The following is a 19,684-nucleotide window of genomic DNA, read 5'->3' as shown; positions in this document are numbered from 1 at the left end:
TTTTTACACATTCTATTTTTTTTTACTTTATAACATTGTCCCAGGTTGGGACATAACTATATCATGTCAGATCGCTGATCTGACACTTTGCATAGCATAGTGTCAGATCAGCAATCTGACAGGCAGTGAAGGAGGCTTGCCGCTCACAAGCCACCTCCCTGCAGGACCTGGAAGGACCCCGTGGCCATCTTGGAGCCAGGGGTCTCCATGGCGTCCACCAGAACAACGCTATTGCATTGCGTTGTTACGGTGGAAGCGCGCTGGGAGGGGCTTCTCTATGCTGCTGTCGCTATTGACAGCGGATCAGAGGGGTTAAATGCCCGCGATCGGTGCTAGCACCGATTGTGGGCATTGCTGCGGGGTGTCAGCTGTCACATACAGCTGACACCCGCACGCGATCGCCTCGGCGCTCAACATGAGGGCGCGCGATCGTGCTGCCGTACTAGTACTGCTGTTTGTGGGAACGCAGTTCCCGCAGAGCAGTACTAGTACGGCGCATGTCTGGAAGGGGTTAAAATAAAAACAAGCTGTACCATTCAATATTGAATAAACCAAATATATAGTAGAGTAGAGTTGGAAGGGACCTCCTGGGTCATCTAGTCCAACCCCCTGCTCAAAGCAGGATTCATTAAATCACCCCGGGCAGATGTCTGTCCAGCCTTTGTTTGAAGACTTCCAGTGAAGGATAAATCACCACTTCTCGATGTATAACTATGTGAAATGATATTAACGATATTAATGAAAGTTTTATAAACTATTGTAAACCAAGGATAACTGTGTATAGTGACTTATGGATATAACTCAGATCCTTTAAAAAGTTTTATTCAAGAATATCACCAACCAACCCATTGTCTCATTACAGCCTAACCAGTGGGCAGTTATACAATAAAACCCATATGTGGGAAGCCCACTGCCTTGGAATACTCAGCAGCCATCTGTGCTCATAGTTTCCTTCCTCAATTTCATTCTTTTTTGCATTATAAAAGATTGCAATATTTAGTAACTTCCAGTTTCTATACCAATAATCTAAATAAATTGATATTTTCTTGATTCCTTCTGCCGTTACTGAAATGTTATGCCATAAAGATAAGGGAACAGTTCTTCTGAATATGGGAAGAATGGGAGGTAGGCTGTACTGCCTCAAAAGAGCTGGGAGGCACAGAGGCTCCCCTCGCAATTTGAGAACCACTTATATTGCTTACACTAATAAGTACCTTGAACCATTGTAAAAAGACAATTTACACTTCGAGAACTGTGCATAAGCGCCAAGTCTCCTGCCTTCAGGAATCACTAACCTCAATCCATTGCCAGACTGAGCAGTAGGCAGTCACTGAGGCTAGACGCTTGCCTTATTAAATATTGACCTATGCTTATTTTCACTTCTTGCTGCACCTGCTCCTTCAGCAATCTCTAGACTTGCCTCAGTGCATGTCCAGTGTCCATAAAGCATCAAGCTAAAACTGACCCACAACCAAAGCTTTCAAAGAAATTCTTGTAACCCTGTCAGTACTGGTATTGGGCAGCTAAAAAGGTTCTGTATGCCATTTATAAGCTTCAATTAAACCATATGTAGTGCAGTATTAATAGTATAGCACTGGCTGGGGTTTTAGTTGAACATTCTTCACTGGAGTTGTAAATTAAACAATAAAATCTAAATGACCTAATTTTCTCATTGAAAAAGACATAAATAGAAAAACAGTGATATTTGTGTCTTTAAATCCCACTTGCAATAGAAGATATAAGAGATCTGTAAATTGCGATGTCTTCAATTGTACTCACTCAACCAATGGAAGGACTCCTTGATGACGTTTCTTGGATACTTAGCCAAGTGGTATGAAATTAATTGACAAACTGTTGGACTTTGGGGGCATATTCCTTGTTCCTTCAAAAGCAGAAGTCAATTCCAATTCTGACATTTTCTATCCACAATTATGTTACGGTAATTACATATAAATTAGGACACTGTATAAAGTTTCCCACACATTAGATAGCTGTTGGCCAAATTATAGTTTTGTCAACAGCTTTCTTTCCCGACATGATCGCTCGGCCAAGCTTTTCTTTTTTATCTATCAGATAGCCGCTGGCAGAATCAAGGCAGCTGCTTATATCCAGAGACTGAACTGAAGGATCAGGTGTTTAAATTCCAATGTGATGGATCCTTCTCTCCATCAAAATGAAATGTCGGAATAGTTTCAGGAGGCCTCCATACAAATTAGACTGTCAGCTGATCTCTCCAATATCTTTAGTCTAATCATTGCGTATGGGGGCCTTAAGTTTATTAAATTAGCATGACTCCTATAAAAAACCTTGTTAACATCATTATTTAAAAGGAAACAACCCAGTGAAAAATTGTTAAAGTGTACCTTTAATCTGCTACCCAACCTGATGTTCGGCTCGAAGAGACACTTCTCCAAAGTATGCAGTATAGCTTCTGTGGGAGCCGTACCAAAAGAGAATATCAAAAGAAATTATTTGTGGTGTTGTCTTTCTATGCACAAAGTCAGGTTGGTTGGAAGAGCAAACATATGAGCAGACTTTCAAACATAATACTTGAAATTATGGTAGACCAAAGTGTACCATCCATGCTTGACATGAACATTGCCATGTTCAAGTCTGAGTGCAAAGGTATCAAACACCCAACACTTATTCCTGACACAATAATTTTCTACAAGTTAAACTGAAGAAACGGGCCGGAACACATGTTGATATAAGTGCAATGTGTAGTTGCACATTCACACTGTGGCCATTTAACAGGCAGAACTTAGCATACAAACAAATGAGCAGGTAGTGCAGTAGGTAAGTAAGTAAATAGTAATAGTACATGTAATTAATGTTGGGTACTTACTTCGATGCCACTCTTTTGATCAAAAGAGTGTAAAAGTCGTCCCACCGCGTCAAGGTGTACCCATTTAGGATGGTCCTTAACTTGTCGTTCACCTCACTACATTCCAGCGGGACTCAAAATAGACAGGGGCAGAGCTTGACCATAGGCTTTCTATGAGCAGGTGTGAAACAGTCTTGTCTGGATCCTGCTCCATCTGTTTTGAGTCCTGCTTGCATGTAGTGAGATGAACTACAAGAGTTATGGACCACCCTAACTGGGGACATCTTGTCATGGTGGGATGGCTTTTATGCTTTTCTGATCAAAATAATGTCAGCTAAGTACCCTATGTTATTTACATATGCTATTACTATTTATTACTTAATACACCTTATTTGCTAATTTGATTTTATCCAATTATCCCCAAGTGTCAAAAATAGGGGAGTCTCTATTTTAGCCACTGAGCCCCAGTGATTTGACTAAATGAGTCAGATGAAGACATCACATAACCCAAGCAGGTTATCAACAAAGACCTAAGCAGTAGCTGATAGACAGCTCTGGATCCAGAGAAGTGACAGCTCCTTTTAGGCATTATGAAAAGCTTTTGCTGTGTTCATGAGAACAAATGTGCTATAAGTAGATGTTATATGAAAAGAAGAGACTGAAAGTGTGGGGCTGATCTTAAGACGCTTCCCTGTTCATCGAGGTGCAAACTGAACGATTGCACTTTAGCAAGTGCTGGCGTTAGGTTACGGCAGGCATTTTCTTTGTCCTTCATGCGCTTAGTACTTTCCACTTATTTCAAAGACAAGACGTCTGGTGTTTAGTAGCCAGTAAATGTGAATTTGTACTCCCCCTATAAATCAAAATGCAGAACATTAAAGTGGCATTTAGCCAACAGAAAAGCATTAAATATTTATGGACACCAGTGAAAACAGCTTTTTCTGCACAGTAGGGCAGCATCTTTACCTTAATAAAAAATTTAGTGGCATTGGACCAATTTAAGGAAAAAAAATATAGAGATTTCATTTTTAAGCTCCATCACCCAAGGAAGTAGTAACAGAGATGCATAAAGAAGGCAGGTGTAGACACCAGATGAACAGTATGAGAGACATCCCGAGCTGCTGGCTTGTTTGTCTGACATGTTTTTAATGAGCCTCCATTGTGCGCCTGCTGCTCTGCGCTTTCATTCTGGAAGATGATGAAGTTCACAAGATCCCAAGAATTACCGGTGTCTTTGATTTGAAAGAAAGAAATGTGGAGCCCATCACTCTCCAGATATCACTGCAGATTTCACACATTCATTGATCTAGTGGGTGACTTTCTCCTAAACTCTTATATTTTAGTAATTAAAATCTTAACCTAAATATTATCAGAGCCCATATTTGTTTAATTTCAATTAATATTTCTGCTAAGAGATTTCTATTGCTGCGCTTAGATGAATGGAAACAATGATGATTCATATATGTTGTATATAGTCATATTTGCCAATCAGATTATTGCACAGTGACATACAATGAAAACCAATCATCTATTACTTAGTATAATAAGGGTGAGGCAATTTTTTTTTAACTCTGTTAACAGCTGGAATTTTTCTAAAACAATAAATGAGTTCATTAGCTACAACACATGAGTTGTATGGAGCCAAAATGTGGCATGCATGCATGGACCCATGCCCATACACTTTAGACCACAATCAGCCAAAAGATGTTTCTTATGACTCCCACATATACATGAAAACTTGGCTTGACCGAATGTTCATGTCATCAATGGGGAAAGGGGAGAAAATTGCTGCCATATAACTCTGATGGCATCTTATTTAAGCGATCAGGAATTTGAATGAAAACTCTCCCCAACATCATCTGTTGGGAGGCCCCCGAACCCACTGAATCATCAAGCGGTCCCACTAAAATGGGAGAGTTTGGCCAGTTATAATCTATGTACAGTATGATGGTTTTACTGTTCCTCCAATGCTAGGCTAAATGCTCTTGGGGCCCTAGTGCAGAAGTTCAGCTTGGGTTCCCCCTCCCTTTACCACCACCTATGACAAAACCAGAATCCCACCTTGTACATATTGAGTGTATACATTATATGAGTAAGGGCTGATGCGTAAAGGAATGGAGGATGGGTGTTTGAATGGCGACACTGCTGCAGGATAGGAAGGATCCACACTCCGAGCTTGATGGAAAGTAGTTTTAGTACGTGTTTCAGGCTCTTTTTTTCTTCCCCCTAAAAGGCTGATTACCACAAATATACCACTGCTCTGCACAATAACAAGATGTTGGAACCTTTAATGGCTCCCACTTTCTGGTTCCTAGTGTACCTCATTATGAGTCTTATTTCATATGAAGGCATTTAGAGTGGTTCCCTACAATATGAAGACTGAGACCAGTATTCACCTGTGCTAATGCACATAGTTGTTTTCCACCCAGACCTCAGGTTGTGTGAAAAAAATTACGGCATGAGGTTCACTGGTCCAGACTAGTGGATGTAAATGGTAGACAGCTCCTGTACATGTCTGTTTGTGGATGAGCACTATTCCAGCAAAGTTCAGCGCTAGTCTGAACTTAGCCTTAATTACCTTTCTTTCACATGGCTTAATTTCTCATATATGTTCTGTTCATGTGTTTCTCAAATAGAATTACTAAACATTATAGTCTATAATACTATTAACAAGCCATTCTGTTTGTGGACTAAAAGTACGTAAAACAAAATCAGTATGGAGATAAGTCTGATTTTCATCCGATTTGCAGATACAGCAAAAATAGGGGGGAAAAATGTCTGTCACTGATGTCATCCTCGTTGACTGTTTGCTAGGAGAAACTTGAGAAACCTACATCAGGTTTTGTTTGCTTATGAGATAAACTAATGAGACACTTCTGATAAAAACTGATATTGGTCAAAAGTTAATGAAAATCTTGCAAATGCAATGCAGCACAATATGGACAGCACTTGGCTGACTTATGGATGGCAACCGTGTGCTGTCATTTTCTTTCACTGACCTGTAGATTTGTATGGGTGACTTTCATCTGTGATTTGATTCAAAAGCTGATATACGTATATTTTTTTATTCTTTTTGCAAATAACATTCATTTGTTTATGTATTTACAAAAGTATCATCAGAGTAACAGCACATCACCATGCCGAATGGAAAGAAAGGAGGCTCCAGAATTGCTAGTTCATGTATATAAAAGTATTTCGTAACTCTGAGTGCTGGAGGTGACAGGTCCTCTGTCAATTAATTTTTTTTTTGCATACTCCGTGTAGCTATGCTCCATGTATCTCATATTGACGTACAAGCTTCCTCTTCATCATTGCTGTACACCAGTGGTAGGAGATGCATTAAATATAATATGAAAAGACCCTTTTTAAGACAACAATACTGTAATTTACAATTTTTTACCTTCTGCTTCCTTTCATCCCACCTCACCAGAGTCCTATTGGTCACCCTGCAGGGATACATACCTACTTATAGTGACCTCAAGTCTTTCATGTCTTTGTGCTTTAGTCTTGAGTTGCACATGCACGGTAACCCTTATAGCTTTGATGTGCATACTATATATCTTCAATGAATTGATTCTTTTATAGTGAGTACAAGCTGCTTTCAGAAGCAGAAAATTGAGTGACAAAGCCCATAAAATGCCCCTGTTTTCTGATGTCCTGGTTTGGACACTGCTACATTGTCATCATCAAACCTGTGGGCGAGAAACGGCTCTGCGTCAACTGTAGGCTGTGACTACCAGGAAGGAATACTTTATTTTACAACCATCAACTTTTCTTTTAAATTACAAGACGGACAACTGAGCCACTTGTTTTGGTTTTTTTTTCAGTGTGGAAGAAGAAACAACTATAGGCATGGTTTCCCTTAAAGGGGTTGTCTGGGCTTTTCACATAATCTCAGTACATATCTGGGCTGCAGAATTATGACAATAAGTAATTTACTTTCTGTCACTAGTTTGCACAGTTTTTTAGATATTCTGAACAGAACGTCCAAGGGGGGGTGTTATGGCATTGAAATGAGAACTAGTCATAACCTCCTACTCTACTCCAAACATGCCCTCTGTAGCAACAACCCCACCCTCCATAGCTACAGGCCCTCCCCGTCCACATGAAGAAGCCTATCCCTCCTCACACAGTAACAAATCATCCCCCTCTAGCAGCCTCACTGCAGAGAGCAGCTGCTCCTCCCCCAGACACATGCTGAACAGTGTTCTATGGAAAGTGAAAGTAGTGAGGAGGGAAAGTCGTCCTGTATTCTTGGCCACTCCATGATTACAATACATATTTCATTATCAGTAATTCCTTCCCTCACTGTCCCAGGCTGCTGGCAGCAGTGAGAGCAGACTGTGTGATGGCCAGTGATGGGGGTCTGCAGCTTCTAATCTGCACAGGGGATGGCAGTCACTGATGTAATCTGTTGTGTGACAAAGTCTCTGCTGTGTGAATGAGACAGCTCTGTGTCACTGATGTCTTCACACAGCAGCAGATTTGGTGCAGTGTATGTGTGAGCACTGTGTCTCTAATGACACAAATACTGATGGGAGCAGCCTGTCCCAGAATACAGGACAATTTTCCCTCCTCATTAGTTTCACTTTCCATAGAACACTGTTCAGCATGTGTCTGGGGGAGGAGCAGCTGCTCTCTGCAGTGAGGCTGCTAGAGGGGGAGGATTTGTTACTGTGTGATGAGGGCTTCTTCATGTGGACGTGGAGGGCCTGTAGCTATGGAGGGTTGGGTTGTTGCTACAGAGGGCATGTTTGGAGTAGAGTAGGAGGTTACGACTAGTTCTCATTTCAATGCCATAACACCCCCCCCCCTTGGATGTTCTGTTCAGAATGTCTAGAAAACCGTGCAAACTAGTGACAGAAAGTAAATTACTTATTGTCATAATTCTGCAGCCCATAAATGTACTGAGATTATGTGAAAAGCCCAGACAACCCCTTTAAGGATTGCCTTTCCTCAGCCATTAGACTACGTTCTCACAGAGTTAATTCTTGAGGTTGAAAAAAAGCTTCAAATTTAGTCACTGAATAACAAAAAGGCATAAATTAAAAATCTTTAAACACACACATACACAAAAACACATTTTTTTAATGTGGATTTTTCTGATACAGGCAAAAAAAATGAAAATAGAGCATTGGTCCTGCAATTTTAGACTCCACGCCCTTATCCTAAAGACTTTTCAAACTTGAGTCCAACTTTTTGGATATATGCAGTGCTCAGATCTCCGCTGAAACCTTAGCTACACTGAAGTCCACATAGAAAACATGCCCAACACTAGTTTGTGAGCTGGTCTACCTGAAGGAATATCTCCTATGCAGTGTCATAGGTTGATCATGGACCTGGTACTTTATAGTCAGCTACCTTTGTATTCAAGAGAAGACTAAAGGCCCCCTCGCATATTAGACAGCTGTTGCCTGAAAGATTGTTTGGCCTAAAGTTATCTCTCTTGACTCTTCCATACACAGGAATACTCAGCTCGGTCTTGTGGTTTGTACGTGAGAGCCACTGCCTGACTCCTCTGGCAGCTGCTTGTCTCCCTGCCAAACAAGAGTATCAACCTTTGAAATTCCAATGGCCAGATCCTTCTCCACCCAGACATTATCAGGGGAGAATTGGGAGGAAACCATATACATTAGCCTCTCATAAAATTCACTGATATGGGTAGGTTTGCCAAACTTTAGACTTATGTGCTTCGGGGCCTTTGTACAGGTTTGAAAGCAGAAGATACAATTTCTCTTTTTGCATGGAATATCACTTTAAATTTCAGATCTGTCTAATACTTGCTTCGTTCACATGTCAGTATTTGATCGGTATTTTCCATCAGTACTTTCAAACAAAAATCAGGGGTCAATTAAAAACTGTAAAACAAAGTTAGTGTTTCTGTTATACTTTTCTGCATTTCATAGAATCATAGAATGTTGGGAGGGACCTCAAGGGTCATTGTGTCCAACCCCATGCTCGGTACAGCACAGGATTCACTAAACCATCTCAGACAGATGTCTGTCCAGCCTCTGTTTGAAGACTTCCATTGAAGGAGAACTCACCACCTCTTGTGGCAGCCTGTTCCACTCATTGATCACCCACACTGTCAACATTTTTTTTTCTAATATCTAATCTGTATCTTCTTCCTTTCAGTTTCATCCCATTACTTCTCAGGTTTCCATGTGCAAATGAGAATAAGGATGATCCCTCTACACTGTGACATCCCTTCTGATATTTGTATCCGCTATTAAGTCTCCTCTTAGCCACTTTTTTTGCAAGCTAAACCTTCCCAGATCCTTTAACCATTCCTTATAGGACATACTTTGCAGTCCGCTAACCATCTTGGTAGCTCTTCTCTGAACTTGCTCCAGTTTTTCAATGTCTTTTTTAAAATGTGGTGCCCAGACCTGGACACAGTATTCCAGATGTGGCCTGACCACGGAAGAGTAGAGGGGGATAATTACTTCACCTGATCTAGACTCTATGCTTCTCATTTGTTCCACTCCTGATTTTGTCTTAGAAATACTGATGGAAAATTCTGATCAAAATACTTCCTTGTGAACGTGGCCTTATGCTGGATTTATTGATTGGAAGTCGTGCTGCTCATTGAAAGGGCGAATGGTGCAAATTATAATCATTGCACTTAGAATAGCAGGTCCGGCTGTCCAATAGAAATCTCTAAAGCCCAATTATCTTGGTAATTTGAGGAAATTAATGTCACTCACTACAGATTATACACTTGCACATGAAGATTAATTTCTGTAGCGGCTCACAAAGAACTCATGCAATGGCCTTCATGGTAGATATAATGTAAATCATGACATTCCAAGCCACATAAATTCACTGTACATCCGCTACTGCTTTCTGGCATTCACAGCTATTACTGAGGTTTTCCATTTTGTTACTTTCAGTAATAAATCTGCATCATTAGCCAAGTCTATTCTTGTGCGAGTGTAAGGACCCCGGGAGTATTTGCCATTTTTAAGTGCTGAAATTATGTATCTGTATTATTTTGAACTATAAAATATGCAGTCATTTGCATTTTTTGCTTTATAATGTTGTTAAAGTTTAATTTGAATTTTTATTTTTCATGACGGTGGTGCAGTGTTGTCTTTTATGTCTAGAATGATGTAGGGTAAACATTATATATTTTAATCCCTGAATGCTGGAAATATTTTAGGTTTAGTCATTTTTATTATGTATGGGTTTACTTGCAATAAGTTATTTAATAAGTACACTGTTCGGTTTCGGTATAAAGAGATGTAGTGTATTAGATGGTGTTTACTTGGCTCTTTAGTTATTCAAACTATAACTCTTAATAGTAAAAAAAATAAAATCCCATTTATATCCCTTAAAAAATGCAAATTGTTCTAAAAGAAGAACCCTCATCACTGATGTATTTCAACCCCTTTAAGTTAGAGCTCCGAGTCCATACATATTATGTCCCTCCATGGTTAACAAGCACCTGTTAACAAGTCAAAAGTGTCCATTTTTTTTACTTTTATTTTTTTATTTTATTCCTGCTGTTGCTGAGTATAATTTTTTCTTTTTTTATGTTCAATAAATATGAGCCTCTTTTTAAACTCCCCAATATTCTAGATTTGATGGTCTTTATCTAATGCTGATAGGATTCTGTTGATATCTTTAGGCTGCTAGGCATAATTACCCTGTGAAAAGTACAAAGACCATAAAAATTAGCATATTGGGTAAACTAAACAAAAAGGTTCATAACTCTGGAGTCATATGAAGAATTAAAAAAAACTTAAAACCAAGAAAAAACTACTCAGGGGAGAAATATAAATAAAATAGTAAAACAATAGTGACCAGTTTTTAAGTGGTTAAAGTGAGCAAGTTTTTTAGCTATACAATCTGACAGTAGCATGATGTGGGGACAGAGATCCTGATTTCAGCTATAAATCCCTTAGTTTACTGGATGCAGCAGTTGTGATAAAATCACAGTTTTTCAGCTGCAAATCTAATGTTGAGCTCTCTGTAACCCCGCCCACAGCACTGATTGGCAGATTTTGCATGCACTGTTTATTAACAGAAAGCTGCTAATCAGTGCTAGATTGGGAGACATGTGGTAGCTTGTCCTATAGTTACAATCTCTGGCTGATTAAGACAATGATTGCATTGAAACAGCAAAATTCAGCCTAGTAAGTGACACATCTCTGGCACCAAGAACTTTGCCCCAACATCACTGTGCTTTCAGATTACTGTACATAGCAAAAACCTGCTGACAGATTCCCTTTAAGATTTTCCACTAATACATTTAATGTTAATTTACAGTATTGTAGCTCAGAACCATTCCAATGAATTGAACAAGAGTCATGACCAAGTAACCTGTAACATTTTGTGAGGTTTATATTATAGCTGTAAAATCAAGCAAGTGATTTTTGCATTTAAAAATGGGACGCCCTCACACCCAGGGCTGTGGGGTACTCGGTACCGGGCCCTGTGAGCTTCAATGGGAGATGTCACGGCAGCTGTGACCCGGCCCGTGGACCTGAGCGCCCATTGTAAAAGAGGTTGTTTCAGTGTGCTTGTGGTAATGAAAGTATAAGTGATTCGTGACGCCACCTGTGGTGTTCGGCAATGAAGATGTAGGCCGACGCTGCAGATAGTTCCTCTGGGACAGATGGTGTGGTTCAGCAGTGATGTTATAGCCCTCCACAGGCAGGGCTGTAGTCCCAGGGCAGTGTAGGTGAGGTGACACGCAGATGGTATAGTGTCAGGCGCAGAGGATGCAGCAGTGCTGGGCCGGTTCTCGCAGGAATGAGTGGAGAACACCAGAGCATGTAGTTCCAAAGCTTTACTCACAGTCTGTTGTACAAACAGGTGCCTGCCTCCGTGCCGTGTCCTCCGGGTCAGGGACTCAGTCAACCTCCCAGCCAGATGGAATACTCCTTTCCAACACTCCGCCAATATATGCCTTGCTGAACGTCTCCTCTTATGGCTCCTTTGAGTGAAGCACTCCTAGTACTGAGTTACACTGGAGTTCCTCCTGTCCGATGTTCCTATGAACTCTACTTGTACGGCAGACAGCTGTAGCCTGTTTCTGGGACTCCTTGCTACTAAGTCCCGGCTCACTATCCAGTTGCTGTTGTGCCCCCAAGTCTTGTGTGGGAATAAAGTGGTCTCTACTTCTATTCCTCCAGTGTCTGCTGCAGGACCATTAGTATTCATACAACCTCAGGGACCGGGCCCCGGCCTTGCGCTTAGAACTTCTAGGAAGTGTTCTCTTCTAACCCACATCCTCTGTTCTCTCTTACTCCTCACGTTCCGTACTAATCCTTGCTTTCTAAAGAGAATCAGGCTTTCAGTCTAAGTTGCTCTTTCTCTTCCTCTCCCGTGCCAGCAGACCCAGGTCACTGGGATCCGCTGCAGCACCTCCATCCTTCCATCCCTCTCTCCGGGGATCTTCTCCTCTCCAGCTCTCTAATCAACTGACTTCTCATCCTAAACTCTTCCCACTCCTTGTAATAAAAACACACATGTGACATGCACAAGTGTGAACACGTCGATCAGACAATGCTCACACCACCCACTAACTGAGATACAACAAGAAAACATAGAATGACAGATTTGCAAAAATACTCTGCAATAAAAAATGGCAGTAATCAGCAAGTGCTAGATAACAAATACAGGGTATTTAGTCGATACTTTTTTTGCGCAAAAAAATGTACATCAAGCTTAGTGGGTGGTGTGTTATGAATGAATCACCGTAGGAGGCAAAAACAGAAATACTAGCTAAGTCCAGAAAACCAGAGAAGTTGGCAACTATCGGATTGCAGACCCCTGAACCTATCAACAACAACTAGCAGTAGCCGTGGGGGGTTCCTACGGTGCCCTAGACCCCTCGATAACAGCCGGAGAACTACATAGCCTAAAGACAGAAAGGGAAATCTAAACTGCCCCAGAGCAGACCCCAAAGCAATAGGCAGCCCCCAACATATAATGACGGTGAAGCAAGATGAAAAAACACTCACACAGATAGAAAGATAGTCTGAGCAAATGATGGGGCCCAAGCTAACTAGATAGGACAGGATAGAAAAGCTGCTGTCTGTAATCCGCCAAAACCCCATCAAAACAAGAGCCAACAGCTGATAGGGAAAAAAGCCCTGAAGACGCTAGGCTTCAAAAAGACTATATCAGTGCTCAGATATTTTTTGAAGACAGAGCAAAAAGGAATTCAGCTCACCCAAGCAGGGAATGGCAGAAATCAAGGAAAACAATGCAAAACAAAACCAAAACACAAATGCAAAAAGTAGAGCAGAAAACTTAGCTTTTGAGGAGCAGGAATCAGACTGGTCTCCTAGAATCCCTCAGAGAGATCACCAGCAAGGCAGAAGGGCGTTGGCTGCCTTATATCCAGTCAGTAATTCCCGTCACCCAGTCATCATCATCCTGCCCAGGTGCTTGGTAATCAGCCTCACTACCTTCCTTCACCAGAAGAGGGAGTTCATCAGACCTCAATGGTGAAGGGAAAAATGAACTCACAACAGTGGTGTGAGCATTATCTGATCGACGTGTTCACACTTGTGCACGTCACATGTGTGTTTTTAATCCGTTTTTTTCCTTGCTTAGCATGGTTTGGGAGACCCCACCCCTCTCTTGTGTGACGTGCACATAAGAGCTGTCTCAGACCACAAGCCCATACTAGGGAGCAGCCTGTCTGAATCCTGTTCATATTAGACACTGTTCACATGTTCAGGTTTTTAATACATTAGATAGGGACTGCTTCGATAGGGGTTACCTTGACGTGGTGGAGCAGCTTGGTGTACATTTTTTTGCGCAAAAAAACATATCGACTAAATACCCTGTATTTGTTATCTCGCACTTGCTGATTACTGCCATTTTTTATTGCAGATTATTTTTGCAAATCTGTCATTCTGTGTTTTCTTGTTGTATCTCCGCTCCTTGTAATGTAAAACTGACTCCACCCACTTCCCAGCACGTTTCGTGTTCCAAGCAGGGAGACACCAATGGGTGCTTTGCTATACTCCAAGCAGGGAGCCGCCGAAGGTGCTTTGCTACACTACTTTGTGGTCTGGGGTGCAGGTGTTGGTGTGTGGTCAGGAGTCTCCACCTTACCTGGATGGTGGGATACTAAACTTCAGGAGGAGGTGCAGTACCTCTGTGGCAACTGAGCCTCGGGGGTGCCACATACCCCCCCGTTAAACACAGCACGTCCGCGGGCTGCAAGGTAAACACATTTGACAATACAGGAACATACAAAATTTTATATTGCATAATGAACATATCTTATACTAAACTTCCCAATATGGGAGGCATGGTTTCTTGAACGCTACAAACAATTTAACTGTCTATCTATATTTAAAATTATCCTACCTAATTTAAAGTGCTATGTAAGCAAACTCACTATCAGCTCTAGTAACACATTTTCTATCATCACATTTCTTTTTCTTTATTATCTGTCTCACTTTCTACTTTCTGAAGGAGTGACAACCGTCAACACCGTTCGTCACCTGCATACTTTTATTCAATTCTCATATCTTTATTAAAACATTCTCTATATTTCTTGCTCAATTGGACCCTATAAAATCTGTCATCAATACTGTCACTACACATTATCATATCCTATTTTCTTGTTCAAAAATACTAAGCATTATTCCTAAGTACAAAGAATAGACATGGGGCCGGCCATCACGTCTGGAAATGTCCTTATAACGAGGTAGTCCTTGTTCCAAGGTGAAAAGGTTCCTATGTAAAACCAAGAAAGAGCACCTAAAGAGGTGCAAACTATTTACAAGTACAGTTCTGGATCACTCAGCGTCCATGATCTCCACAGTTTAAGTATGAAAAACGCTGCCAATAAAAACTGGGCAACAACAGGATCAGCAAACAAACATCATAATCCAAAAATAGAAAAAATATTAGAAAACTGAAAAACAGGCACAATGGTGCAAATACCCTCCTTGGTAACGAGAGTCAATGGAATGTTTCTTTACTGGGGGTCCCCTCCTGGGGTACTGGAAGCTGATTGCTTGGGTTGCTGCTTCCAAGGAAGAATTTCTTGATATCTTCTTCCTGCTGTTTACCCACAAATTGCATATACTCTTTCTCCCAAGGAGTTAAATTGGTATCTGCTTGTGAAGGTAGCCTTTCCGCTGCTGCTGGTGGTATTTCTGCTACCAGGGATTCTGCAGGAGTTGCAATGGGTACCAATGAATGTGGCTCCTCAATTTCAGGTGGTACCACAGTCTTGATTTTTGACCTGACATCTGGTGGTAGCAGTGTCTGTGGGTGCTTGTAGGGGTTGAGGGGGGGTCCTGAATTTGTGGCAGAGGTAACCCATGATGTACGGTGACACCCCTCAGCTGCTCAGCCTCTTCTGCTGAGATCAGAAGATGTCAAATGGGACCCGCTTGTTCCAGCCTTACTCTTTTCAGCAGGGTCTTCTTCCATGTCCCCATCGCAGTCAGTTTGGTACTTCTGAATTGGGAACACAGCTCTTCCAGTTGTCCCATGCGTAGTACTGGCCCGTTGCACACGGTGTACGGGAACTCAGGGGGCAACCCGGTTGCAGGGGCGGCGGTTGTACCTGATGTCTCCCGGTGGTGTCGCAGCTCCGGTGCAGACTCGGTGCGGCTCCTGGTGGCTGCGGTGGTGGAGGTGGCCGAACGGGTAGATATTGGAGACGGTGGTGGAGCAGATGGTGGCTCCGGGTCCGCAGGGGCCTCCGGTGGGACCTGCACAGCCGCATCAGGTCCAGGCGGGAGCACGGCTTCAGCTCCCGGAGTCTCCGGTGACTCCTCCGGACAGGCCGCAACCAACCGTATAGACAGTGTGGAGGTATAAACTTGCGCTGCCTGAGGATAGTCCGGTGCAGCGGTGACAGGTACCAGTGGCACGGGTACCGGGTCCGGGGGTGCCGGTGGTGTAGGCCCCTCCTGGGCGTGCTGCCCGCTCAACTTCAGTAAGGCCTCCTGCCTCAGTCACAGACGGGTGGTCTGCTGGGCTATTTCTTCCTCCAGCTGCTGGCGGTCCATCCTGGAAGCCGGGTCAGAGCCTTCAGCCATGGCGCCAGGGAGATTCAGCTCAACCTCCTCGCGCTCCGCAGGCCTCTTCCCTTCTCCTTCCAATATGGTGTTCTGGCGTTTTTCCTCCTTCCTGGGTTCTCTTCCCACCACTGGCTCTCGCCCCTCCTTCTGAGGGCGGCGTCTTCTTCCTACTCCTCCATACCAAGCCAGTGTACGAACCCCTCGGGGGGTGGGTCATGTTGCTGTCGCATAGAAGTTCAGACAGGGGAGGCCCAGGACAGTCCGCGCTCTTTTCTTAGGACCACCCATATTGTCACGCCCTTCTTCACCGCACCGGCGGCCATGTTTAGCATTCATTTCACAGTCTTATTGGGTCTTCTGCACATTTTCAAAAGGTCTGAATCTTAGGCACACAGAACCCGATGGCATCGGGTCTCATCATCCTGTTCGTGACGCCAAAAATAGGACGCCCTCACACCCAGGGCTGTGGGGTACTCGGTACCGGGCCCTGTGAGCTTCAATGGGAGATGTCACGGCAGCTGTGACCCGGCCCGTGGCCCTGGGCACCCATTGCAAAAGGGGTTGTTTCAGTGTGCTTGTGGTAGTGAAAGTTTATAAGTGATTTGTGACGCCACCTGTGGTGTTCAGCAATGAAGATGTAAGCCGACGCTGCAGATAGTTCCTCTGGGACAGATGGTGTGGTGCAGCAGTGATGTTATAGCCCTCCACATGCAGGGCTGTAGTCCCAGGGCAGTGTAGGTGAGGTGACACGCAGATGGTATAGTGTGAGGCGCAGAGGATGCAGCAGTGCTGGGCCGGTTCTCGCAGGAATGAGTGGAGGACACCAGAGCATGTAGTTCCAAAGCTTTACTCACAGTCTGTTGTACAAACAGGTGCCTGCCTCCGTGCCGTGTCCTCCGGGTCAGGGACTCAGTCAACCTCCCAGCCAGATGGAATACTCCTTTCCAACACTCTGCCAATATGTGCCTTGCTGAACGTCTACTCTTATGGCGCCTTTGAGTGAAGCACTCCTAGTACTGAGTTACACTGGCTGGAGTTCCTCCTGTCCGATGTTCCTATGAACTCTACTTGTACGGCAGACAGCTGTAGCCTGTTTCTGGGACTCCTTGCTACTAAGTCCCGGCTCACTATCCAGTTGCTGTTGTGCCCCCAAGTCTTGTGTGGGAATAAAGTGGTCTCTACTTCTATTCCTCCAGTGTCTGCTGCAGGACCGTTAGTATCCATACAACCTCGGGGACCGGACCTGGCCTTGCGCTTAGAACTTCTAGGAAGGGTTCTCTTCTAACCCATGTCCTCTGTTCTCTCTTACTCCTCACGTTCCGTACTAATCCTTGCTTTCTAAAGAGAATCAGGCTTTCAGTCTACGTTGCTCTTTCTCTTCCTCTCCCGTGCCAGCAGACCCAGGTCACTGGGATCCGCTGCAGCACCTCCATCCTTCCATCCCTCTCTCCGGGGATCTTCCCCTCTCCAACTCTATAACCAACTGACTTCTCATCCTAAACTCTTGCCGCTCCTTGTAATGTAAAACTAACTCCACCCACTTCCGAGCACGTTTCGTATTCCAAGCAGGGAGCCACCGATAGGTGCTTTGCTATACTCCAAGCAGGGAGCCGCCGAAGGTGCTTTGCTACACTACTTTGTGGTGTGGGGTGCAGGTGTTGGAGTGTGGTCAGGAGTCTCCACCTTACCTGAATTGTGGAATTCTACACCTCAGGAGGAGGTGCAGTACCTCTGTGGCGACTGAGCCTCGGGCGCCACACAAATCCATTTAAAATAATATTTTTGGACTGTCTGATATTAATGCATTCTTATTGTTGGTGTTTATGAAGATGAACAAACATTGAGCCTGATACAGGATAAATAAATTGTGGAAAAAATCATGTACTTAAAAAATAAATAACTATAGATGATGTCTGTGCATGTAACCATGTCTATAAAAATTGTTTTTGTTCCCTCCACAGATATTTCATCAGAATTTACAGATGGTGTATTTATTTTTGAAGACTTTCCAGAGCAAGATCCAAAGACTGTAAAACGTTACGATGCCATTGTTGTGGAGCAGTGCACTATCATTGAGGTTAGTATGTGTTTAGTAATCTATTTATCAACACTTATGAGGCCTTTTTTTCTGACTTTCTTGGATTTTGTATTTTCTATTTTTTTTTTTGTTTTGTATATTATTTATTTGCTTTTACTGAACCCATATGATGTCCATAATAATTAAACTATAGGCAATGTTAGAAAGGGGTACAAAATAGTGTGGTTGTGATCTGATGGTCCATACAGCAACCTTTTTGAAGTAATGCCAATATGTTATCGCATTATCTTGTAATCATACTGTATCTAGCCCACAGAGCACATAGGAAATGATATGCAACCCTTAGAGAAACATTTGCAAGGCTGAAATGACATAAATCTACTTTATTTAAAGAAAAAATGGCTCAGTGGTTAGCAGTGCTGCTGTTTTACAGTGCTAGAGTCCTCGGTGTAAATCTCACCACGGACAACATCTGCAAGGAGTTTGCACGTTCTTCCCATGTTTGCGTGGCTTTCCTCTGGGTTCTCTGGTTTTCTCCAACACAACAAAAACAAAGCGATGGACAACTTAGAACTCATGAACCCCCATGAAGACAGTAAAGAAGATGTCTGTAAAGTGTTGTGGAAATAAACGGCGCTATTGCAAGGTTTTGTTTGGCCGAATAGACCAGTGAAACACGTTATACAGTGACAATGTCTTCCCTCATAATAACAATACTGCTGCCTTCAAGGCCGGTGGCAATGGCCTGTCATGTAGTGTAGTGGAGGCGATGGGCAAGGAAGCAGGGGAGGCCATTATAGATAACAACAGAACATCTATTATTGAGGTAAATGAACTTGAAAGAACATTACAGACGACCGACATCAGATTAAATGGTAATCACACTTGCCTTTGACAGCGTTTTCATACAGAACAGATGGTTATACATGGCAGTAGATGGATACATGGTAGTAGTTTACATCTCTTCTCTAAGACAATCTCAGTCATATGAATCCATTTTAGCAACATCCATCTTTACTACTGCCTGGACACTGGCTGCAGCAGCTACTATTCCAGATGTTCCCATGAGGCAAGAAATAGAATTCCTTATCTAAATTTTCCACACTAGGTTGGCCCTTTTATTCCACCACTGTACTGTATACATACAGGCGACTTTGTCTAACCCAGTGGTCCCCAACCTTTCTGACCTAGAGAGCCACCTTCAGCTCTGAGAGAGGGTCGCGAGCCATATCCAGCTCTCGGCCCCTCACAGTAGTGACAACCAGAGCCTCCGTTACCATTACAGGTATAATGATAACCAAAGCTTTTCCACAGAAATCACCCTGAAGCTGTATAACACTCCCAACTCACTGTCACATCCAGCTTCAGGTACCTGTTCTGACAGGTAGTATCATCCTGTACTATCGTACTATACTTATATTGTCTCTAAACCCTTAAGACCAGTAAATATGCATCCAGATCTGCTCTTCTATGCAGGGCTACTCACAAAGTTCACCATTTTGAGATGTACTCCTCATACCTGTTTACTAGACCTGGAGCTAATGCACCAAGCTGGCACACAGCCGTGAGCCACAATTCATGGGACCGCGAACCACATGTGGTTCCCGAGCTACAGGTTGGGGAGTCCCTGGTCTAACCCATAGCAACCTCCTGACTTCTAAGAGCTCTGCATCACCATGGTTCCCAACTAAGTTCTCACTTCTAGGATAATGCTTCCATCACTTTCTTGTAGGATTTCTGGTTGACTGACTCTACTTTCTTTCTGGCTGATGTTCACCTGTGTTGTAACTACAGGCACTCTGATGTACTAGGCCT

At 43.0% G+C, this 19,684-nt stretch overlaps 1 protein-coding gene across 2 annotated transcripts in view; it reads left to right on the top strand.

The window, feature by feature from the left end:
• RFTN1 (raftlin, lipid raft linker 1) overlaps window positions 1–19,684 on the top strand; it is a 480,896-nt gene that overhangs the window by 396,957 nt on the left and 64,255 nt on the right. For both annotated transcript variants that reach the window (XM_073550730.1, XM_073550731.1), the window contains one exon: window positions 17,793–17,908. In XM_073550730.1, the coding sequence (XP_073406831.1) occupies window positions 17,793–17,908 (116 nt within the window). The remainder of the gene's footprint in view (window positions 1–17,792; window positions 17,909–19,684) is intronic.

The sequence above is a fragment of the Dendrobates tinctorius genome, unplaced genomic scaffold (genome assembly GCF_039654945.1).
Source record: "Dendrobates tinctorius isolate UK_male_01 unplaced genomic scaffold, ASM3965494v1 ptg000167l, whole genome shotgun sequence".
In the NCBI taxonomy this organism is placed as follows: Eukaryota; Metazoa; Chordata; class Amphibia; order Anura; family Dendrobatidae; genus Dendrobates; species Dendrobates tinctorius.
Note: the sequence above shows the minus strand (reverse complement) of the source record. Positions and strands in the feature narration are given on the sequence as shown.